The sequence below is a fragment of the Bufo bufo genome, chromosome 10 (genome assembly GCF_905171765.1).
Source record: "Bufo bufo chromosome 10, aBufBuf1.1, whole genome shotgun sequence".
Lineage (NCBI taxonomy): Eukaryota > Metazoa > Chordata > Amphibia > Anura > Bufonidae > Bufo > Bufo bufo.
In genome coordinates this window covers 22,079,171-22,103,513 of record NC_053398.1, presented here as the reverse complement: position 1 = coordinate 22,103,513, position 24,343 = coordinate 22,079,171, and the positions used below count along the sequence as shown (strand labels likewise).

At 45.4% G+C, this 24,343-nt stretch overlaps 1 protein-coding gene across 1 annotated transcript; it reads right to left on the bottom strand.

Moving 5' to 3' along the window:
- Nucleotides 1-1,907: 1,907 nt before the first annotated feature.
- On the bottom strand, nt 1,908-21,790 carry SLC39A13 (solute carrier family 39 member 13). Its single transcript, XM_040409212.1, has 10 exons — nt 21,641-21,790; nt 18,100-18,320; nt 16,193-16,306; nt 14,243-14,376; nt 11,405-11,497; nt 11,230-11,319; nt 6,977-7,027; nt 6,765-6,897; nt 5,156-5,255; nt 1,908-3,557 (listed from the first exon to the last, which is right to left on the bottom strand). The coding sequence occupies exons 2-10, from the start codon at nt 18,317-18,319 to the stop codon at nt 3,482-3,484; spliced, it is 1,011 nt and encodes a 336-aa protein (XP_040265146.1). The 5' UTR covers nt 18,320; nt 21,641-21,790; the 3' UTR covers nt 1,908-3,481.
- Between the last annotated feature and the right edge of the window lie 2,553 nt (nt 21,791-24,343).

Below are 24,343 nucleotides of genomic sequence, written 5' to 3'. Positions count from 1 at the left end.
GCGGGGTTCTGAGAATTGGACCCCCCCTCTGATCAGACATTGATGGCCTATCCTGAGAATAGGACATCAATATTTTATTTGCCGAAAACCCCGTATTTCGTATATATTCACAGTAGACAAAGCAAGAAAACGGAGGCCAGGCTTATTTATCATGAATAAATAGAAAACATTTTTAATTATTATTATTATTTTTAAGATATCATGCAAAAGAATATAAATCTCTCTCAACATATAGAGGTATGCAAAATTAGATCTATTCCAACTCTTGTAAAAACCATCTCTCTCTATACATATATACACATAGATATCTATATGACCGGGTTGTAACAGGGGGTCCGTCTCTGTAACTCCTACTTTGTCTGATGCACAATGCAACCTATGGCAGTATATAAAATGCATACTCATTCATGGCCAAGATCAAAATACCCATCGTACGCCGTGGTCAGAGGTGGCAGGGATGACGGAAAAAGCTGAAAGGGCTGTGCAGTTTTCCTAACTCCAATGAAGGTGAATTGGAGCTATGGAATCGGCGTAGCACAGACCGCTTGGCTGTTTCTCCAACCTCAGCCACTGCATTTTCCTCTAGAGGGGAAAACAATATAATTTTCTGCTTTTTATCATAATGTTATTTTTTAGGTCCAAAATTCGGTGCCGATTAAAACCTTAAAGTATCGTTACAGTGGTCAGTGCTCAATTTTTCTGATACAGAGCTGCAATTCCTCTGCATAAAGATTTAACAGATAAATACCGGCATCCACCACTAGGGGAAGCTTTGGAGCTCACTGTAAACCCTCTTATTATTTGTTTAACGTTCCTAAGCTCCCTCTAGTGGTGGCTGCAGGCAGCCAGAATATTATATTTTAAATCTAAGGTGCAGATTTATGAAACGGTCTAAAGAAAAACGGTCTTTGCTGCCTGTCGCCAGCCGTCGCGGCACAGCTTTCGTTTTGGAAAAATGGAGCTTTGACCACTTTAAAGAAAAGTTAGGTAATTATAAAAAAAAAATATTAAACCAACAATGAACCCATTTAGATTGATAAAAAAAATATTCAAGGATGGATATTTCCTTTTTCCAGGACTTAGATATTGATGTCCTATACTCAGGATAGGTCATCAATATCAGATGTGTGGGGGTCTGACACCGGACCACTGTATATTAGCCGTGTCGGGGTACTATTGCTCAGTTCCTATTCAAATAAAAGGAAGCTAAGCTGCAGTACGCCAAAACGGATTGCGCCTTCTGCTCTGCCCACTGTGCAATTTCTGCCTCTGGTGGTTGGTCAAAGTGGTTAATTAATGGACGTGCAGGGTGTTGGACCCCCATCGATCTGATCATATGCATCAAAGTGGTGGCAGTGTATCCCCCAAATTGTGCCAGGATTTGCTGATTAAGTGAGGATTGTGGTGCCCACTCTCAGGGTGAATACATCAGACATGAGCTGGGTTCAAAGCTGTTCCTCCCTCTATGACTGGCATGAAAGGTGTCTGCTAGCCTCTAACGCCTCTGCTCTCCATATATAGCATATGCATGTTAGTACAGGGGTGATCATTTTGGTTGGCAATTACGCCTCTCCAAAAAAAAAAAAAAATGCCTGTCCCACCATGACTTTGTCCAAAGACTGGGACCTGCACGTCTTCATCTGGGCTGTTGTACTAGAGAAAACGACCTTTTTCAAGACAGAAGGTCTGGTATTTGCATGCAGCACATCATGCAGCCAGGAGGCCCACAACTAATTCTTTGATGGCTGGAACCATAACTGATCCATTCTTGGCCACTAGAGGGTGCTAACTGCACACTGTTATACACAGAGTTCAATACACGGTGGCCCAGATTTACTATTGTGTGCCAAAAACCTGTCTAAAAAGTGGAGCCAATTGGCAAACCAAGGGTTTCTACACTTTTTTCCCCCCAACATGCTCATCAAGAGGCGTTACTTAGAGAGAAGGGACAGCTTTGTTGTAAAAGATGCACCAATTTACAATTTTGGTGTAAAAAGTAAGACAACCAATACTTGGTATAGAGTTAAAAAGTGACCCTGCCCCATATTTATCATCCAGCCTGAGACAAAACGGGTGCAGGTCTAGACAACCTGTCGAACCTTACGCCATCTTTACGATTAATAAATCAGAGACAGTATGTGGTAAGTTTCTAAGCTCACCCTAGTGGTGGCTGCAGAAAGTTTGCATGTTATCTTATAAAACCTACATACACCTTTGGGGGCATTTCTTTATGATTGCAATTTGCTCATTTTGGACTAAAGATAATTTTTTCAATAGTTTTTTTTATTAAAAATGTTCAGCCGTTTCTGAGATACAGGGTTAAAAATCAGTCTGTTTTCAGGCAGTTTCTGTTTTCTTTTAATCCCATCATCTGATGGCTTATATGTAGCTCTTACCTCTGATCTCCTGACCTCGTAAACGCTTATTCAAGCCATATTCTTTATCTGTTGAATAGGAATTGAGCTATGATGTCTTTATGAGGTCAGGAGATCAGAGATAAGCGCTACACATGAAAGAAAGGATTCAAAAGGAACAAGAAGTTCGAGCCTGGAAACAGACTGTTTTTTTTAACCCTGTAACACAGAAATGGCTGAACATTTTTAATAAAGACCTATTAAAAAAATTGTATTTTTAGCCAAAAAGGACTAGAATGCAAACATAAAATGTGCCCAGAAGATGTCCACAGGCTTTAACTTTATGTCCATGCATGGGATTTGGAGTTCTGATCACAATAAAAGCTATATTAAAAAAAAATATATATATAAAATCAGCGCAGAACTGTCGACATAAAATTGACATGACGACAGAAGGTGGAGATTCCGTTTAAGGCTAGCCTAGAATGATTTATATACCGCCCTGCTGGTACTGTGAGGGGAGCATTCACCCCAACCAGGTGAATAAATTATCCGCTACAGCACAGAAACAAGACCCCTCTTTCTATATCCTTATTGCTTTCCGAGAAGTAGAATAAACCGTTAAAAAACATCAGTGGTTCTGGTGTCTATGAATACAATTGGTAACAGTAGCTAAAGTTAGTTTCAGGTTTGTGCAATCAGGTCTTTAACCTGTAAGCTGTAGAATAATACTTTCTTGCACAGTAGAAGGTACAGAAAGCCCGTCTCTTCTTAGTGTACCTGCAGAAGTACACGGTATGTGTACACAAACATATAAAACGCTGGACGAGGGTGGACGCACGGCCTTATAGGAGGACAGACGAGGCAAGCAGCAGGATATACTGAAGATGCAGGCGACACACAGGCTTGCACAAAGAAGACTTGGCCACATATGCAGACACAAGACCAGCAATAGAAAGGCCAAGCCCACAAACAAACAAAAAAGGAATTAAACATCGGCGACTTGGAAGGGGTGCCATGTCCGACGTTGGAAACCAGGAACGGTCGTGCACACGGGTCTGCCCCAAGGGGGACATTTCTTGTGCAGGTAGGTCCTGCAGGGTCGTCTCGTCTTGGATGGGTTGTAGTCACTTCACGGTTAAGGACAGGATCGTCATCACAACAATGCCACAGCTAATCAGCAGGACTTGGACGAGAGAATTTCTGTGAAAGAACATAGATAGTAGAGTTTAATTATAACATTGGACTTACAGGTGACAAACAAATGAGAAGGGTGCAAGTGTATGAGAGACCATCACGTAGATCACATCAATGCTGATTTCATCCATGTAAAGGGCAGCTGTCAGCAGTTTTGTCCTTGTGACACTGGCTGACCTGTTACATGTGCTCTTGGCAGCTGAAGGCACCTGTGTTGGTCCCATGTTCATATGTGCCCGCATTGCTGAGAAAAATGATGTTTTAATATATGCAAATGAGCCTCTAGGAGCAACGGGGGCGTTGTCCTTAGACTCCGGTCTCTCTGCAACTGCTGCATCTTCTGCACTATGAATGACAGGGCCAGGCATTTAAAAAGTCATCAACCCTGGCCCTGTCAATCAAAGTGGAGAGGGAGCGGCAGTTGCAGATCCTCTAGGTGTAATGGTAACGCCCCTGTTGCTCCTAGAGGCTAATTTGCATATATTAAAACTTCATTTATTTATTTTTTTGCAATGCGGGCACATTTGAACATGGGACCAACACAGATGTCTTCAGCTGCCAAGTGCAGATGTAACAGGTCAGCCGGTGTCATAGGCACAAATCTGCTGACAGATGCTTTTTAAAAAAGGGGCAGGATTTGATTTTCCAGGAAAGGAGACAAGGGGTGCACAAACTTATTTGTACTTGTTGCTCAAGTTAAAAAAAAAAAATAAAAAATAAAAATCAATCTCCTAATTTTATACACTTAAGCTTAGCAAACTGCATGGAGAACGGATACCTGCTGTGGTAATGGTGCCTATGTTCTTTTCCAACTGGGAAACTTATACAATGTACTATGAAAACTGAACTAGCGAGTGCACTAAATGGCCCCGAGGCTCAGCTTCCCTGACTGTCTGAAAGGCTCTTGATTCAAGGTTCAATAGCTGAGAATATCCAGGCTAAACAGTCCATTTGTTCCATTTGTTTCAACATAGGGCACAATAGGGAGAAGCTCCTGGATGCAGATAGACAAATCCTTTCCGATTAGGAAATTACAAGTTGTTTGTGCGTTTTGCATTGGGGACTGGCCAGTTAATAAAGTACTGTGATTACAGCAGCCTTGGCACCGAGAAGGAAAAAAATGTAAGTGAACAGGCTTGTAGAAACTGCGATGGTGACCAGGCTGCATTTCCAGTGTGGAGCTGCAGCCCGGTCACGATTACTGTTTCTACAAGACAACAAGGCAGACCACTGTGGATTGGTGATACGCTGTCATTTTGGGACAAGCCCTTTAAATAAGGTGGGACTGTTCAGTACTGTTGTTTTTCCATCTCTTCTTCCTTTTCAATTCACTTCTTTAGAATCTCATTCATCCCTTAATGGATCCACATTCATCTGAAGACCACATCCTCATCTCAGTTTATATTCCCTGTAAAACTGGACTCCAGTCCTGCCTATCTCCACAGTCTATAATGACAGAGCATCGAAGCAATCTCAGACTGCACCTTTCCTCTGGAAATAACATATTCTGGCGTTGGGGGACAGAACTAGTCAGCGGCTGGATGGCAAGTCATTGATCACCATGGAACCCACTGGACTTCACATTCCTATGAAGCGGTGCCTACCTTGTATTTTTCTCTTCCAAAAGGTCAGGGAGCACAGTAACCAGTGCAATGTACAGGAAACCGCCTGATGTGAAGGGTAAAATCCAAGCCACTGCTTCACCTGTGAGGGTAATGAAAGATAATATAAGTATGGTTATAACATCCATATTTCTAACTAATCCAGGAGTCGGCAACCTCCAGCACTTGAGAAACTACAAATGTCAGTATACATACGTGTTTGGCTTTTCTTGGAACACCCTTCAAAGTGAATGCAGCCTGCTGGGAGTTGTAGTTTCACCCCAGGGGCTGACACAGATAACTGAGGGCCCCCCGTGCAAGAACAGTATATGAGCCATTTGCTATCCCTATACCTTATCATTGAGCACGGTTAGCCATGAAATTCATTACATGCCACCTAATAAACCGTTCAGAAGCTGCTTTAAGGTGACAGCGGGCACACTTACCAGCTGCACAAGTTGCACCAACGGTTGCACCTGATGATATATTTATCCTGATGACATCAGAAGCACTTACTTTAAAGAACACACCGCTCAAACAACACACAGGCAGAGTTGCAGGCAAGTGTGTGCAGATCTATGAGCAGACTACAGACTACTGTTTAGGACAGCCTAATGCAGGCATCAGCAGCTGTTCTGAAACTACAATTCCCAGAATCCTCCTTTCACTCCTACGAGAGTTACAAGAACAGCTGAGTAAGTGTGCATGCTGGGAGATGTAGTTGCACAGCAGCTCGAGTGCCGAAGGTTGCTGATGCCTGGCCCAAAGTCTACTAATGGGAAACAAGCCACAGGCTTAAAATAGCTTGATGTTTGACGAGAGAAGCTGTTGGGAGTTCGAATCCACCCTGCTATATGATCAGATCCTTCTGTTTGCTAAAGGCTGTTTTACACGAGTTGAAATGTTCGCTCCTGATAATTGCAAGAGGTGAAAACTGCATTTACATGGAGCAATCACCTTCGCTGTTGGGGACGAGTGATCGCTTCTCTCGATACGCATTCATCGTTTCTGGGCAGCAGATCCCTGTTTGCACAGCACGATGCGCTACTCAGAAATGATGATTTCAAGTGACCACACTGGTGATGCTTTCACCCGTTAAGGTTAATTTCAGACGGGGCGTGTCCTGTGCGGGAAACACTGTCAGTGTGGGAGCGCGATTTCCTGTTACTGACACTTCTCCTGTGACAGGATCGCACAGCATTATAATGATTTATAATGCTGTGTGTCCATGCCCGACCTCTGCCAGGATGATTTGTACTCACATAATGCAGATCAGTATAGCGGAGGTCGGGCAGAGACACACTTCATTATAATGCCATGCGGTCCTGTCACAGAAGTGTCCATAACGGGAAATCAGGATCCCACACGTCGCGTTTCCCACAGCGGACAAGCTAGTCTAAAATAAGCCTAAACAAGCTTTTGCTAGTTTATCAGGTGATCGGCAGCACCTTTAGACAGAGCAATTATGGGGACAGAGAGTTCCTAGGAATGCACCTTCCTGATAATAGCCCAGTGTGAAGGGGCCTTTGAACAAGCTACTTTGATGATACTGCTATTTAAGCCTTCATTCCCCAAACAACACAAATAGTAAATCTGGTAGTTAAATACTTACCGGCCCCTTTGGGTGACTGCGCACAAACAGCAAAGCCCGCGCCGAGGATGCCTCCCATGGCAGTCATCAGCTGCATCTTAGCTGCACTCCAGCGGTCAAATCCAGCACGGAGGAGAATTGCAAAATCCCCAACCTGTAGGAGTGACAGCATTAGAGAAGTGACGGATGAGAGAAAATACAAAGGGTCGGCCAAACAGGAGCACTCCACTGACCTCATGGGGAATTTCGTGTAATAAGATGGCCACAGTTGTGAGAATTCCCACCTAGGAGAAAAAAAATATTTAACAAAACAAGCGCTTACAATAGGACATTTTTGTCTGTTTTCACCACTTGTGATTCGCATGAGGTAACAATCCTAGGTCATGTTTTTTGTTTTTATCGAATTCTACATTGTGAGGTTCCTAGGCTATTCCTCCTGGAAACGTATACATGGGTTTTAAAAGTTGAGTGTGTCCCTACACCGTCTGACACACAACCAGCGTCAGGGTCATTACTTTGGCAAGAATAATGGTAACGTCCTGTTATCAATGTGTTCAGAATTTCCTAGGAGCAATAGCAGATGAACCAATACAAAGTTTTAGGGGGGGTTGGTAAATCAAAATTTTTATTTCATAGGGAATACAAGTATTTGCTAAAACAGACATGTCAGGAGAAGCGACAGGCCCTCTTTAAAAATTGTTAAAGGGGCTGTCTCATCTCGCCATTACTAAGGCGAGATGAGACACAGCCCCGACCATCTTCTGGCCAGGGAACAGCAGAGAGCTCCAGCGCTCTGCTGTGTCCTGGTCGGGAGGTGGTCGGGACTGTGTCTAACTCGCCTTAGTAACAGCGAGATGAGACAACCCCTTTAAGGGATCCAGAGGAACATGGGGTTGTCAACAAGTTGCACTAAAATCGTGGTGCTACCCTGACTTGCACGTAACCTCGGTCTGGGCAACAAATGCACTTTGGCAATTCCTTGTCTAGATCCCGTTCAGAGTCGGAGGCTGGCCTGGTTATACTCTGGGGATTCGCGTGCTGGAAAAGCCTCCTCATGGTACCAGCCTGAGACGCTGATCTGGGGGAAGGACTAAAACCCTGCGCTGAAGTCCTCTGCAGCGACTGCTGCTAATGGCCAGCCTGTCTGCATCTAAAGGGCAGCAGGGTCCCCGTTTCCCACACAATGCACTGAAGCACACTGGGGATGCCGTGTGGCGATGGACTAAAAGTGAAGCAGTAGGGCAAGTGCCTACAGACTGAAAGGCTCACTGACTATCTCCCAGCACCCCTCTAACACCCTGCCTGAACTGCCCAGAGTGTGCCCTATAGTCAGGAGCGTCTTATAGTCTGAAGAAAACGGTACATACACCCCAAAATTATTACTAAAAAGTCTCCAGCCTGCCCCACAAAAACAAGACCTCAATCAGCACAGTAAAACATAAAAAGTTATGGATGAGAGAATATTGAGCTGTAAAAAAAAAAAGCGATGGTCCTTAAACTGAAAATTGTCTATATCGTTAAGGGGGTCTTAATGAGGTAGAAAAATGGACAGAGCGGCTGGTCAGAATGCGCATGGCCGCTCCACTCATTTCTATGGGAGCCCCGGAGATAGCAGTGTGCAGCGCTCCCCTATCTCCAGAGCTTCCAGAGAAATGAATAGAGAGGCGCATGCATTACCAACCATCCATTTCAGGAGGGGGGCTCCACAGGTTATGGGGATAACTCTTTCTAAACCGGAATATCCCTTTAAGTCTTCGTTATGGGGGAGTTGCTGTAATTCCTGCTCTGGAGGACGCAGCATGACTATAGCCCATTTATTTGAATGTGCAGAACGTAATAGCACATTTCTCAGAGGGTGGCGCAGCTTCCCTGGCGATCACTGATTGCTGGTGGTTACAACTAATCGAAAAAGGGGTTGCACATATGGAACAAAGGCCCTTAAAGAGTTGCTGTCCCCTCTCCTGACATGTCTGTTCTAGTATCTATTTGCAATCCCCATGTAATAGCACTTCTGGAGCATCTATTCTTATGACTATGTTGTGCCGTTACTTTTATATATTTCTACTAGAAGTTATTAATGAATTACTAGCAGTCTGCAGTAAGGGTACAGAGGGGTGGTAATACGTTGGGTGTGTACCTGCACAGTCTGAAAATGGCAGCACTGATTGGATAGAGTGAGCAGGTACACCCCCCACCCCAACTGGTTACACCCCTCTGTACCCTTACTGAAGGCTAATAGCAATTCATTCACAACTTCTGGTAGAAATAATAAAGGAATGGCACAACATAGAGCCATAAGATTAGATGCTCCATAATTGTTATTACAAACCGGATTCCAAAAAAGTTGGGACACTATACAAATCGTGAATAAATACTGAATGCAATGATGTGGAGGTGCCAACTTCTAATATTTTATTCAGAATAGAACATAAATCACGGAACAAAAGTTTAGACTGAGAAAATGTACAATTTTAAGGGAAAAATATGCTGAATCAGAATTTCATGGTGTCAACAAATCCCCAAAAAGTTGGGACAAGGCCATTTTCACCACTGTGTGGCATCTCCCCTTCTTCTTACAACACTCAACAGACGTCTGGGGACCGAGGAGACCAGTTTCTCAAGTTTAGAAATAGGAATGCTCTCCCATTCTTGTCTAATACAGGCCTCTAACTGTTCAATCGTCTTGGGCCTTCTTTGTTGCACCTTCCTCCTTATGATGCGCCAAATGTTCTCTATAGGTGAAAGATCTGGACTGCAGACCGGCCATTTCAGTACCCGGATCCTTCTCCTACGCAGCCATGATGTTGTGATTGATGCAGAATGTGGTCTGGCATTATCTTGTTGAAAAATGCAGGGTCTTCCCTGAAAGAGATGACGTCCGGATGGGAGCAGATGTTGTTCTAGAACCTGAATATATTTTTCTGCATTGATGGTGCCTTTCCAGACATGCAAGCTGCCCATGCCACACGCACTCATGCAACCCCATACCATCAGAGATGCAGGCTTCTGAACTGAGCGTTGTCCTTGTCCTCTTTGGTCCGGATGACATGGCGTCCCAGATTTCCAAAAAGAACTTCGAATCGTGACTCGTCTGACCACAGAACAGTCTTCCATTTTGCCACACTCCATTTTAAATGATCCCTGGCCCAGTGAAAACGCCTGAGCTTGTGGATCTTGCTTAGAAATGGCTTCTTCTTTGCACTGTAGAGTTTCAGCTGGCAATGGCGGATGGCACGGTGGATTGTGTTCACTGACAATGGTTTCTGGAAGTATTCCTGAGCCCATTCTGTGATTTCATTTACAGTAGCATTCCTGTTTGTGGTGCAGTGTCGTTTAAGGGCCCGGAGATCACGGGCATCCAGTATGGTTTTACGGCCTTGACCCTTACGCACAGAGATTGTTCCAGATTCTCTGAATCTTCGGATGATGTTATGCACAGTTGATGATGATAGATGCAAAGTCTTTGCAATTTTTCGCTGGGTAACACCTTTCTGATATTGCTCCACTATCTTTCTGCGCAACATTGTGGGAATTGGTGATCCTCTCCCCATCTTGGCTTCTGAGAGACACTGCCACTCTGAGAAGCTCTTTTTATACCCAATCATGTTGCCAATTGACCTAATTAGTGTTAATTGGTCTTCCAGCTCTTCGTTAGGCTGGAAAAAGTAAATTTGAGCATCTTATTGCTACTTGTCCCAACTTTTTTGGGATTTGTTGACACCGTGAAAATTGGAATCAACGTATTTTTCCTTTAAAATGATACATTTACTCGGATTAAACGTTTGATCTGTCATCTACGTTCTATTACAAATAAAATATTGACATTTGCCATCTCCACATCATTGCATTCAGTTTTTATTCACAATTTGTTTAGTGTCCCAACTTTTTGGGAATCCGGTTTGTACATAGGGAATGCCTGAAACTATTAAAAACAGGCATGTCAGGAGCGGGTCCTTTTTAAAAAGTCGTCGTCACCTCACCTGAAATGTCAGTTTTATTAACTAGGTGCATTTCCCTTGTAATAAAAATTCTGGAGCATCTATTCTGATGACTATGTTGTGCCATTCCTCTATTATTCCTAAAAGACGTTTTGAATACATTTTGAATACATTAGTCAGAAGTTTGCAAAAAAGGTCCATCTGACTACACAGTATATCCAGTCAGTGCCAGACTGTGCAGAGACACACAACCAAACTGGTAACACTCATCTGGACCTCCATTGCAAAACTGATAGTACTTCATTCATAAGTAGGAATAATACAGGAATGGGGCATCATGAACTCATAAGAATAGATGTTCCAGAATTGTTATTCAATGGGGAATGCAAATAGCTACTAAAACAGACATGTCAGGACGGGGGACGGGTCCTTTTAAAAAGTAATGTTAAACACTTCAAGAATGCCAATGGTATGAAATGCTGAATCATCAGTGGGTTCAGCTAACCAGGATGACTTGGCTTTTATTAAAGCAAAAAAGTAGCACCTACCTTTCTACTGACCAGAAAGCTGCCCGCCACCGCCATGCCATGGGTGAAGTTATCAATGGTGTTGGCCAGCAGATTGAGATAGCCACTGACCTGTAATGAATAAGCCATTGATTAAAGCACAGCCGGACGGCCTCTTCAATGTACTCTTCATATACACTACCTATTAGGTCCTGACCTTAATACTGTCACTTTTAGGTCTCTGTTGTACAGAGCGCTGCTTTTTGTTCACGCCATGCTTTCCATTCATCAAGCTGCTGGGAGCTACTTTCTGAAACAAAAAAAAACCCAAAAAAACATTAAAACCGCATCCACGTAATTAAAGTACGCACCTAGTAGTTGTGTGGTGTAGTTGAAAGCCAGACTGGCCACACAGGCATTGCCAAAATCCCCTCGGCCTCCAGGTGATATGTAACATGACTATCGCGGGTGGAAAGTGTTCCATGATGGGTACAGCCTGGGGGCCCAGCTGACGATCAGTCTGTCCAGGACGAATCAAGAATATGGATCTTTGCAACCAACACTTGCTCAGAGTCCACTTTGTATACAGCAGGGATGCTCAACCTGCGGCCCTCCAGCTGTTGCAAAACTACAACTCCCAGCATGCCCAGAAAGCCTACAGCTATCGGCCTACAGCCGAGCATGATGGGAGTTGTAGTTTTACAACAGCTGGAGGGCTGCAGGTCGAGCATCCCTGGTATACAGTCTCCAAAACTGGCGATTGTACGCTGTGCCCACTTACTGACTGAATTAAACCACTAGATGGCGCAGCATTTTTTAGGACTGTTGAGAGGTATATACCTCCTACTGGAAGGGTCTCCCTACGAGTCACTTTTTATCAAGCCTTGGAACATGCAAGGGAAAATAGGAAAGCCAAATATCCTCAATAGTACAGAGCAGGTGAGATGCCTTGGAGGTAGCTTACTGGCTCTTCTTAAAAGGGCTTTTCCAGTTTCCATAAACCCCCTTTCATCAAATCGAATGTGTGTCCATCTTTTACATTGTAATTACCCAAATGCATGCGAATTCCAGATCCAGGAATGCAGTCACATGACCCCGTTGGCTTCCAGCCTGGTCTTCTGCTCTCTGCTGTGTCCCGTAATGTGAACACCCATCTAATCAGCATGGCCGAGGAGACGGCGGGGCCCTATGATCTTCTGCACGGGCACTGGCTGTTCCCTGTTTCAGAGTCTGCTAGTGATGCGCATCCGCAGGAAGTTTTTCTGCTTTGCTACAGAGGATTGAGGCGCTCCGCTTACACTAATTAGATGGGTGTTCTTACTAAAGGATACAGAGGAGAGCAGATGATTGGGCTGGAAGCAAGTGGACATGACGCCACAGGAGGTTGCAGAGAGAAAAGCGGACAGGGTCATGTGACAGCATTCCTGGATCGGGAGATATTGTGCATTCAGTCAAGTCCTCATGCAAACGACTGTATTCGTTTTGCGGTCTGCAAATCACAGATTCTCAAATTAAGGAAGTGGTCCGTGTTACATCCACATTTTTTGCGGACCTATTGACTCCAAAGGGCCCGTAGTCCGCATTCTGTTGACGTATTTCATCTTTTTGCCGAACGGACATTCGGAGGCAGAAAGCACAAAAGACAGAACATGTCCCATCCTATAGGTGGCCGCAAAATGCGGACCACAGACCGAATGAAGCAGAGGATAAGCAAAAAATGCAACACGTATTTTGCGGATCCACAAAATTGCCGATCGCAAAATACATACGGTCGTGTGTATGAGGCCAATTAAAATAGATTCTAAAGTGAAAGATGGGGACACGTTAGGTGAAATGAAAGGGGATTGATGCACACTGGACAACCCCTTTAAGGAGACCAGCTGTGTATGGAGACTTAGCAGCAATGCTCCATGGGAAAATAATACGCAAAGAGGTATCTCTTAGAGGTGATGAATGCTGCAATAACCCGAAGAAGGTCCTGCTATTCTACGACATTATGTGTACAGTGCAGAAGACGACCGGTTCCAGCACAGTATACAAGGGCGGGCCCAGCCATCGCCTTCAGTCTGTGTGTATATGCATCTTTGCACAACTCCTTGTGACGATACAATGTGCGAATAGTGGTTTTACAAAGAGCTGCAGATCGACCAGCTGCATTATCTTAAATTTACTGAATTATCACCAAGCACAACACAAAGCCCCGAGGGGGATCATGAAAAATCCAGCCCCGCTCTCAAGTCTGTTTGTATACTAGTGGTCACCAACTTGTAGCTCTCCAGAACTACAACTCTCAGCATGCTGAAAAGCATTCATTTTATCCTGTGAATACATAGGATAACTTCTTTAGCTTTACAATGACTGGTTCTCAGATATGTGAAGCCGATTCAGCAGAATCCTAAGATATTCATACCATAGGGCTCAGGTTACAAAGAGTCTGCTACAAAGCGTCCATATAAGAGGGTGAGGTGGGAAGACGGCTGGTGAAGCCGTGTCTGGAAATAGCCAGGTGTGCTTAGTGGTCCAATGATCGTACAACTCTCATGTGCTGCTACCTATAGAATAAGTGACTTTTTTTTGCTCTAATTATAGATGACCCCTTTAAAGGGGTTGTACCACAAAGACAACTGATTTCTTATCGAAGGAGAGAGGATGAGTGTTTGATTGGCAGGAGTCCGACGTTGGGATCCCTGACAATCACGAGAACAGGGGCCCATTTTAATGGAGCTGCAGACACACATGCGTGCCTACCGCTCCATTCAAATGTACGGCATACTCTCCGGCATCCCCACAGAGATGAATGGGGCGGCAGCGCACATGCGTGACCACCACTCCATTCAAACTGGGGAGAACAGCCCTTGTTCTTGTGATCGGTAGGAGCCACAGCGGTCGGACCCCCGCTGATCAGGCGTTTATCTCCTATCCTGTGGATAGGAGATAAGCTGCCTCCATAGGACAACACCTTTAATATGATCCCTAGGGAAAGCTGCCGTTGGCTATACAGGTCTATGTCTATGACCAGGTCACTAAAGTCTTTTACTGGGCATGTGTCACTCACCTGAACAGAGTTAACTGCCGTCTGTTCTTCATTTTTCCCACTGGAAAACGTTTTCTCCAAAATTAGGAAGGTGAAGAATCCTATGATAACCCATAGGCCGAGGAGACGCTGCTGCTGGAGGGACTGAGAGCTCCCTGCAGTGATGAGAAGTCATATTATATACAGGAACATGCACAGGAGTTACTATACAAGATGAAATATGAGGCGACATAGAATATCTGAGGAAGGACAGATTTTCCGACTGTAACGATCATTAGGAATCTGGCAGGACCTCATGAAGCATTTTAGCAAATGCTGTGCTCGTAAGTCTATATGCACACTGGGTGTTGTCTTTTTGTGCACCACAAGGTGACCTTTATTTTCTCTGCGCGCCCTCTGTATAGGAACATGCAGCCTAATGTGCTTTCCTATACATGTGCAGACACATCCCACCCTGACACCCGGTTGAATGGAGCCCTATGTATACATATAATGTGTGTTCCTGCATACACTCCAAACGTGGTGCTCAGAGGCCGTATACACTGAGCATTAGGGTGCATCCACACGACCGTATTTTGTGGTCTGCAAAACGTAGACCTGCAAAAAAAAAAAGGACGGGATCCGTGTTTTTCTTGCAAACCCATAGTAGAAATGCCTATTCTTGTCCGCAAAACAGACAAGAATAGGACATGTTCTATCTTTTTTGTGGGGCTGCAGAACGGACACAGTAATGTGGACAGTACACGGTGTGCTGTCCGCATTCTTTGCAGTCCCATTGAAATGAATGGATCTGCATCCAATCCGCAAAATATGCAGAGCAAAAATATAGTCGTCTGAATGGGGCCTAAGGTTGCAAGTATAGGATGTAGTTTTGGATTGCTGCCTAGTAACAAGCAGCGCCACCAGCACCTGACACATCACTGGCACTTTTGCCCCTCTTCACGACACAAGGCTGCTGATAAGAAGCTAGTGTATAAATCCTTCCCCGTGAGGATATTCCCCATAGTCACCACCTGGTACTAGCGTGCTGCACGTTCACACATTCTCACCTGTCGCTTGCACACGCTCTTTCCAGCCCAGACCGGCCACAAACGCGCAGTTACACGTTGCACACGCCTGTACTGACTATACACTATGAAACAATTACTTTGTAGAAGAAAGCAAATGTTTAAAGAAAACTAAACCTTTATAACAATTTTTTATATGATGTCCCTAATGCCCTAATATACTTTATTCAATTTTTTATTTTTTTTTACTCTTTTACATCCCTAAAGAGAACCATTCCCTGTGCGCTTAAAACGCAGTTCTCCGTACACCGCTGACAGCTCAGCGGTGTACGGAGTATGGAAATGTATGAATGGGCAGCGCTCATTACTAGTGGTCACCAACTTGTAGCTCTCCAGAACTACAACTCTCAGCATGCTGAAAAGTATTCATTTTATCCTGTGAATACATAGGATAACTTCTTTAGGCCAGGATTAGCTGAGCGGTGCAGCCTCCTGCTTCTGCCTGCTCCGCTAAGCTAAGAGAACTTGTTAAAATGAGTAAGTTGGCTTTTATGTATTGGCATAAAGAGGCATAAAAAGGGTTTTGCAAGAGTTTACAACCGCAGCCTTCTCTCGGTTTTCCCTTGACGCCACGTTCATCGGTGACATGGCCTAGGCGCAGCTCAGTGCCATAGAAGTGAATGGTGCTGAGCTGCGATACCAAGCACAGCCACTATACAATGTACGGTGCTGTGCTTGGTGAGCAGGGAGAAGGCGTAGGGCTACTGCGAGCGCCGGTGCCTTCTCAAACAGCTGATCAGTGGGGGTCCCGGGTGTCAGACCCCCACCGATCAGATACTGATGACCTATACAGAGAATAGGTCATCTGTTGTAAAGGTTCACAAAACTCTTAAATTTACTGCAAATAAAAGCAACAATTTACCTATAGGCAGGAGACATGGAGCAGGCCGGAGCGTGTACCTACCTGTTGTGGGGCTGCAGGTGTAAGCCCAGGCCTCCGGCAGAAGATGAACAAACACATCGCCCAGTAAACCACCAATAGCAAAACTCAGCAGCTGCTTCAGCCTCTTGGAGCCCTCTGGAAATGGAAAAACTGAATGAATACCCTTCTTCTGTGTGTATGAATGGAGGTACTCATAGCAAAAGACTTGACGGCGCTCGTAATAGAGGTTTTTTACAAGTGTGAATCCGACAGATTAGTCGGGGGTCATGGTTTCGAGTAATGCTATATACAGGGACGTCGACTGGCCGTTTTTTTATTCTGCTGGATGAGAATTTTAGAGATCGCATTAACTTTCTAGGATCTATGTTTTCTTTGCTATCCTAGGGCCGTCCACAGCACATGGGTTATATTTCACCCTGTGATAACCAGCCAAGAGCTATAGGCAGAGGTGAAGGTTGTCTCTGCATCCCACCATATCGGAGACGGCTTGGAAGTAAATAACTACCCAGGTCCTAAACAACCACAATATCCTTTAAAAGGGGTTTTCTTGGAGTTATGACCGATGGCCTGTCCTCGGAATAGGTCAGGGATCAACAACCTCCAGCTGTTCTGAAACTACAACTCCCAGAGTCCTCCTTTCAACTTCTATGGGAGTTACAAGAACAGCTGAGTGTGCATGCTAGGAGTTGTAGTTTCAAAGCAGCTGGAGAACCAAAGCACGCTGATCCCAGGGACAGGTCATCAATGTCTGATTTGTGGTGGTTCAACCCCCCCGATACCCCAGTCGATCAGTTACTTGAAGAGGTCTGGTGAGCACTGTGGCCTCCTCAGAGTATACCAAGCACAGCGCTGTACATTGTATAGTGGCTGTGCTTGGTATTGCAGCTCGGCCCCATTTATTAGAATGGGACTGAGCAGCACCTGGGCCACGTGACTGATGAATGTGACATCAATGGCCTAGGAAGAGGCCGCAACGCTCACCAAAGCACCTTGGTCTCTTCAAACAGATGACTGGTGGGAGTGTTAAGAGTCCGCCCCCCACCAGTCTGATACTGATGACCTATCGTGAGGAAAGGTCACCAATATTTCACTTTCTTTGGGGGCCTTTTTTGACATGAAGTAAAATCAACCCATAAAATAGATTACAAAAATGATTTTTAGGCCATTTGAAATCGCTTAAAGGGGTTATCCAGGACTAAATAACTCCCCCTTGCAATGCCCGGACCCGTGACGTCTCCTATGCTGGCTTCCTCCCGGATCGCTCCACTGCTGTCTTTGCAACTCCCCTGCATAGGGAGGGGGTTGCAGCCAAAGCAGGCCGCAGCGGTGACCTGCCACCCTGTGTCACTCGTGATGGCACATGTGATGCAAGGGCGCAGGTCACCGCAGAGGCCCCCCTCCCCTAGATGCTGCTTTCTGCAGGCAGGGTAGATGCGAAGACAGCCGTGGAGCGATCCAGGAAAAAAATCTGCATTGGAGACCAGGTAGGTATGCCAAGTGTCCAGGGTCTGGGCACTGTAGGGTGGGTTATTCAGTCTTGGATAACGCCTTTAACAGCAAGTTCTTAGTTACACTTTAAAACCTCTACAAGATAATTCTGGAGCATCTTTTCTCAGAACTTTGCATTGTGCGGTACCTCTGTAATTCCTCCTGGAAATTTGTGAATAAACAGACGGCTAAAATAGACATAAGTCAGAAGAACAAACAGACATTGTTAGGTGTTTGGCCCCCTGAAGAAAGCCCTACGTAGCAGGGTAAGGTCTTATGCACAAAGCAGAGTCATGTGCACAGGGCCGGCATGTACTAAGAAGCCATATGTACTGTCCGGGGCCTCATAGACTTCTATAGATGCCATATTACAGCTCTGTATGATAAAAATAAATCTGGAGACAACATGGAACATAGAAATGCTTCCAAACTGACTGTACCTTCAGATCTGAGCGTGGCGCCTGCTTCAACAGGAATCACCAGGAGTGGAAAGACCCCACTGAGTCCCACCAACAAAGTGCCAATCAGAGAGCAGATCCAGGCATCCAGAGAGGTAGTGTTGGCAGTTTCACAGGTACGACTTCCTGGGACACAGGCGGCGCTAAAGTGGAACCCCACACACGTAAAGAGCAGACAGATTCCAATCCTGTCCCACATCATCCTACGTGGGAAAAAAACAAAAATTTAAGAGTAATTTCAGCCGCAGGGTGACCCCGCGGGGTGCAAGCTCGGCCGCAGGGTGACCCCGCGGGGTGCAAGCTCGGCCGCAGGGTGACCCCGCGGGGTGCAAGCTCGGCCGCAGGGTGACCCCGCGGGGTGCAAGCTCGGCCGCAGGGTGACCCCGCGGGGTGCAAGCTCGGCCGCAGGGTGACCCCGCGGGGTGCAAGCTCGGCCGCAGGGTGACCCCGCGGGGTGCAAGCTCGGCCGCAGGGTGACCCCGCGGGGTGCAAGCTCGGCCGCAGGGTGACCCCGCGGGGTGCAAGCTCGGCCGCAGGGTGACCCCGCGGGGTGCAAGCTCGGCCGCAGGGTGACCCCGCGGGGTGCAAGCTCGGCCGCAGGGTGACCCCGCGGGGTGCAAGCTCGGCCGCAGGGTGACCCCGCGGGGTGCAAGCTCGGCCGCAGGGTGACCCCGCGGGGTGCAAGCTCGGCAGTCAGATAACACCAGGGGAGCAATCCACAGTCCCTGAGCAAGCCCTTGGGCCGCAACCTCTGCCTCTAAGTAACCCAGCGGGGTGCAGCCTAAGCACTCGTGAGACCCCACGGCACGTAATCTCAGTCCCTGAACAACTCTGCAGTGCTCAGTCTTAGCAGCTTCATCTTCTGATAAAGACTGCAGAAAACAACTTTGTACAACTCAGGATCTAAAAAAGAAAGCGCAATGCTAAAGCTGTCACCTAGTCTGGACTTTCCCCCCGAAATACTACAAATGCACAACAGACACAATCCTAATACACAATCACAGCCCATTCTAATCACTAGTAATATTACACAGGGACGTAGTAATAAAACAAACCAGACTGGGAACTCTGAGGATACCCAGAGCCCGCAGAGAACTGATGTACGGTAATCTAAAAAGGACAGCGAGACTGTTCCTCCATAACAGAAGGAAGGAGAACAGGGAGAAATGGAGAAAAGGTTCAGACCCGAGGATGCACAGACCACTGCCAGTATCTGCAGGCTATACCGACGACAGCACAAGATCCCATTTATAAACGCACCTTCCCTAATCCGTCTTCCAAAAATCTGCCATTAACAAGACTCCGGGGACTGTACTTCCTGCTGTAATCTTACAAAACCGGTTCAAAGCTCAGGGAATGCACCTTCAGGGCATTAAAATATACGTCTGATATATTAATATACCGGTGCACACCCAGTACCAAGAGTAATTGCTCTGAAATAATACCCCCGGGCTCGCCAGCTCAGCCACTTAAAATTACGTGCTTGCTGTAATTCCAGTCAGGACTCATCGGGTTATCTCACCAACCCTCTAGGATCTAGGGCCAACCATAAACCTTATATAACACACCTACAGCCAGCCATAATAGCAAAAAAAGGGGCGGGGGGGACCCAGATCTGGGCAGAGGTGTACTAATACAAGAAACCACAGTTAGGCCTCAGAGGCTCATTACCTCACTTGACCCAGATCAAAATACAACCCTAAAAAATTACTTTTATTAGTGTATTAAAAGACCAGGAGCCTAACAAAATGTTTAAAACTTCCTGTTCCCTACAAACAGCTGATGATACACATACGCTGCCTATTAGTGGTGGAGATCTGCACTCTCCTCCACAGTGCAGCACAGGTCACACTCCTGGGGCAGTGACTGCACGGACACTTTTCTCACTGGTTCTGACTAGACTGCCAGGTAATTGTCTGATAGTTAAGCTGTCACCTCAAAGTGTTTTCACTAAATAAGGGTACTTTCACACTTGCGTTATTCTTTTCCGGCACTGAGTTCCGTCCTAGGGGCTCAATACCGGAAAAGAACCGGTCAGTTTTATCCTAATGCATTCTGAATGGAGAGAAATCCGTTCAGGATGCATCATGATGTCTTCAGTTCAGTCTTTTTGCCTTTTCAGGACGGAGATTTTATCTCCGTCCAAAAATCCGGAACACTTGCCGTGATTTTTCCCCATTGAAATGCATTAATGCCGGATCTGGCCCCGAGTGTTCCGGCAAAATGGATCTGGCAAATGCCATCAGTTTGCATGCGTTTTGACGGATCCGGCAGGCAGTTCCGGCGACACCCACCCTCTTAGCCAGAACTTTAGAACATTGACACAAAAGTGTATCCTACAAAGCTACGGACCCTATACGACACCAATCCTCTAAAAAATACGATATATATAAAAACTTTAGCCACAGATCAGACAGGACACCCTCTAACCACACATCCTAGACGTCACATAACCTCGGTAGAAACTAAAATTTTTGCTCAAACAAATGGCCATTCCCAGCCAGTATTACACCCCCCGCCACATTCCATGAGGGGGCAATAAAAATCTGCTGTGGGAAAATCTTCCCAATGCCTGTCCTCAGAAGAATGTTAGGAGGAGGAATCCACGTGGCCGTGGAGCATGAAGTCATCACTGTCTCCAACCACCTCCTCATCTCCCGAGCTGCCACATCCCAGCAACTTCTAGGGCACTGATGGCTAACCTCCGGCACTCCACCTGTGGTGAAACTACAACTCCCAGCATGCTCCATTCATTCCTATGGAGTTCTGAGAACAGCCAAGGAAGGGAGGCATCTTGGGAGTCGTGTAGTTTTACCACATCTGGATTGCCAGAGGTTAGCCCTCACAGTTCGCGAGTCTCACCTATGCCAGCTCCGTGCGCTTCCACCATACGTGGCGGGCAGAATGCAGATTCTCGATACACCGGCACAAGGGGGATGCCCAACTGGCTGTAGAACTACAAGTCCAAGCATCCCGTCCTGACTTACGGTCCGCAAAGCGAGTTTTATTTCAGTCCATACCCGTGGCTCCAGGGTTGGTGTCCGGGTGTGCCAGGCATGCTGAGAGTTGTAGTTCCACACCAGCTGGAGAATGCAAAACGACTTACCTATCTCTAAGGTCGTTGTAAAAGTATTCCAGACACGATGGGACTTGTAGTTCCACAACAGCTTAGGACTTCAAGGGCCTGCAGCTCCACAGTGGCTGATGCCCAACTGAGAGTTGTAGTTCCAGAAAAAAATAGGAGGGAAGCGCACAGAACTTTCTAGTTGTTGTCAGGCATGATGGGACATGTAGTGCCACAACAGCAGGGGGGTGCATCATGGCCTGTGGTGGATGCTATGTAAAGTATGCCAGGCACGCTGGGACTTGTAGTCCCACAACACCTGTGGAATGCACTAACCCCCCTCCCCAAGGAATGCACTGCAGCAACTTTTCTGCTATAACTCTGTTCAGTAGTCGTCCATAGGCTAGCACTGCTAGAATCGATGCCCCGGCCCCAGTTCTCCTCCTCCTCCATACATACCAAAATAAATCAGGTAACGGCTCTCCGTTGTCTTCTCATCCTCTGCCATTCCCGACCTCCTACGCCTCACTCCCCGCCCCTCTGCCGGAGCCACGTGTCACCTCCCCCGGAACCATTGCTTCAGAGTTTCTGCGCCCGGAGGAAAGCATTCTTATCAAAGCACTTCCGCCTGAAAAAAAAACAAGGCCATGGGGGAATGTAAATAATGTGAAACACATCGAGTCAGGAGGTCTGAGCACGCTGCTGACATCTTGTGGACAGTATGTGAACTGCATCGCTTTTATTTTCGTAGCTCTCTAATGAGAAAAAAATTGTACATATACATTTTTATTTTATTTTTATGTTTCACTTCTTCAAGTATGTAACGCTATGAAGCCCACAATGAGATTTTATAACTTCTATAAAGAAAACTAGGCTCTGCTGCCACTGGAGATGAAAACCACTTTCAAACTTGAAACCGAACGTGGGTTCGGTTCAGACTGGTATCTAACCCTAGTTCGGTTTCAAGTTTGAAAGTGGTTTACCATTTTAAAAATTAATAACCGAAGTTATTCAACAAAGTCACGCGTGACTTCGCGAATAACTAACTTCGGCTCATTAGAGCCCATACATTCTAATACTGTGATGAGACAGATCTCCGTACAGTATTAGGGTCCATTCACACATCCGTTTTGGTGTTCCGCATCCGTTCCGATTAAAAACGGAACGTTATGCGGATCCATTCATTTTCAATGGAATCCGCAAATAATCGGAGAGCACTCATGGTGCTCTCCGATTCCGCGATTCCGTTCCGTGGGTTCCGTTATTCGGATCCTGGAAAAAAAATATACCCTGTCCTACTATTTGTCCTATTTTGCGTTCCATTATCCCATTCTAGTCAATGGATCCGTCAAAAAATCGGATGACATGCTAAAAGCATCCTCAGGAACGTTTATCTGGAAAGGTAAAAATACTGACGTGTGAATGCACCCTTAACCACCTCAGCCCCCAGTGCTTAAACACCCTGAAAGACCAGGCCACTTTTTACACTTCTGACCTACACTACTTTCACCGTTTATTGCTCGGTCATGCAACTTACCACCCAAATGAATTTTACCTCCTTTTCTTCTCACTAATAGAGCTTTCATTTGGTGGTATTTCATTGCTGCTGACATTTTTACTTTTTTTGTTATTAATCGAAATTTAACGATTTTTTTGCAAAAAAATGACATTTTTCACTTTCAGTTGTAAAATTTTGCAAAAAAAACGACATCCATATAGAAATTTTGCTCTAAATTTATAGTTCTACATGTCTTTGATAAAAAAAAAATGTTTGGGTAAAAAAAAAATGGTTTGGGTAAAAGTTATAGCGTTTACAAACTATGGTACAAAAATGTGAATTTCCGCTTTTTGAAGCAGCTCTGACTTTCTGAGCACCTGTCATGTTTCCTGAGGTTCTACAATGCCCAGACAGTACAAACACCCCACAAATGACCCCATTTCTGAAAGTACACACCCTAAGGTATTCGCTGATGGGCATAGTGAGTTCATAGAACTTTTTATTTTTTGTCACAAGTTAGCGGAAAATGATGATTTTTTTTTTTTTTTTTTTTTTCTTACAAAGTCTCATATTCCACTAACTTGTGACAAAAAATAAAAAGTTCTATGAACTCACTATGCCCATCAGCGAATACCTTGGGGTCTCTTCTTTCCAAAATGGGGTCACTTGTGGGGTAGTTATACTGCCCTGGCATTCTAGGGGCCCAAATGTGTGGTAAGGAGTTTGAAATCAAATTCTGTAAAAAATGACCTGTGAAATCCGAAAGGTGCTCTTTGGAATATGGGCCCCTTTGCCCACCTAGGCTGCAAAAAAGTGTCACACATCTGGTATCCCCGTACTCAGGAGAAGGTGGGGAATGTGTTTTGGGGTGTCATTTTATATATACCCATGCTGGGTGAGAGAAATATCTTGGCAAAAGACAACTTTTCCCATTTTTTTATACAAAGTTGTCATTTGACCAAGATATTTATCTCACCCAGCATGGGTATATGTAAAAAGACACCCCAAAACACATTCCTCAACTTCTCCTGAGTACGGGGATACCAGATGTGTGACACTTTTTTGCAGCCTAGGTGGGCAAAGGGGCCCATATTCCAAAGAGCACCTTTCGGATTTCACAGGTCATTTTTTCCTGAATTTGATTTCAAACTCCTTACCACACATTTGGGCCCCTAGAATACCAGGGCAGTATAACTACCCCACAAGTGACCCCATTTTGGAAAGAAGACACCCCAAGGTATTCCGTGAGGGGCATGGCGAGTTCCTAGAATTTTTTATTTTTTGTCACAAGTTAGTGGAAAATGATGATTTATTTTTTTTTTTTTCATACAAAGTCTCATATTCCACAAACTTGTGACAAAAAATAAAAACTTCCATGAACTCACTATGCCCATCAGCGAATACCTTGGGGTCTCTTCCTTCCAAAATGGGGTCACTTGTGGGGTAGTTATACTGCCCTGGCATTCTAGGGGCCCAAATGTGTGGTAAGTAGGTAAATGACCTGTGAAATCCGAAAGGGGCTCTTTGGAATGTGGGCCCCTTTGCCCACCTAGGCTGCAAAAAAGTGTCACACATCTGGTATCTCTGTATTCAGGAGAAGTTGAGGAATGTGTTTTGAGGTGTCTTTTTACATATACCCATGCTGGGTGAGATAAATATCTTGG

Bases quoted from the DNA above. Each gene is read 5' to 3' on its own strand.
- SLC39A13 (XM_040409212.1), bottom strand. From the start codon at position 18,319: ATGATGTGGGACAGGATTGGAATCTGTCTGCTCTTTACGTGTGTGGGG. The intron at 14,377-16,192 runs GTAGGTACACGC...TCATCACTGCAG, and splicing joins CACCTGCAGCCCCACAACAG to GGAGCTCTCAGTCCCTCCAG. The intron at 11,498-14,242 runs GTGAGTGACACA...TTTTTGTTTCAG, and splicing joins CGGCAGTTAACTCTGTTCAG to AAAGTAGCTCCCAGCAGCTT.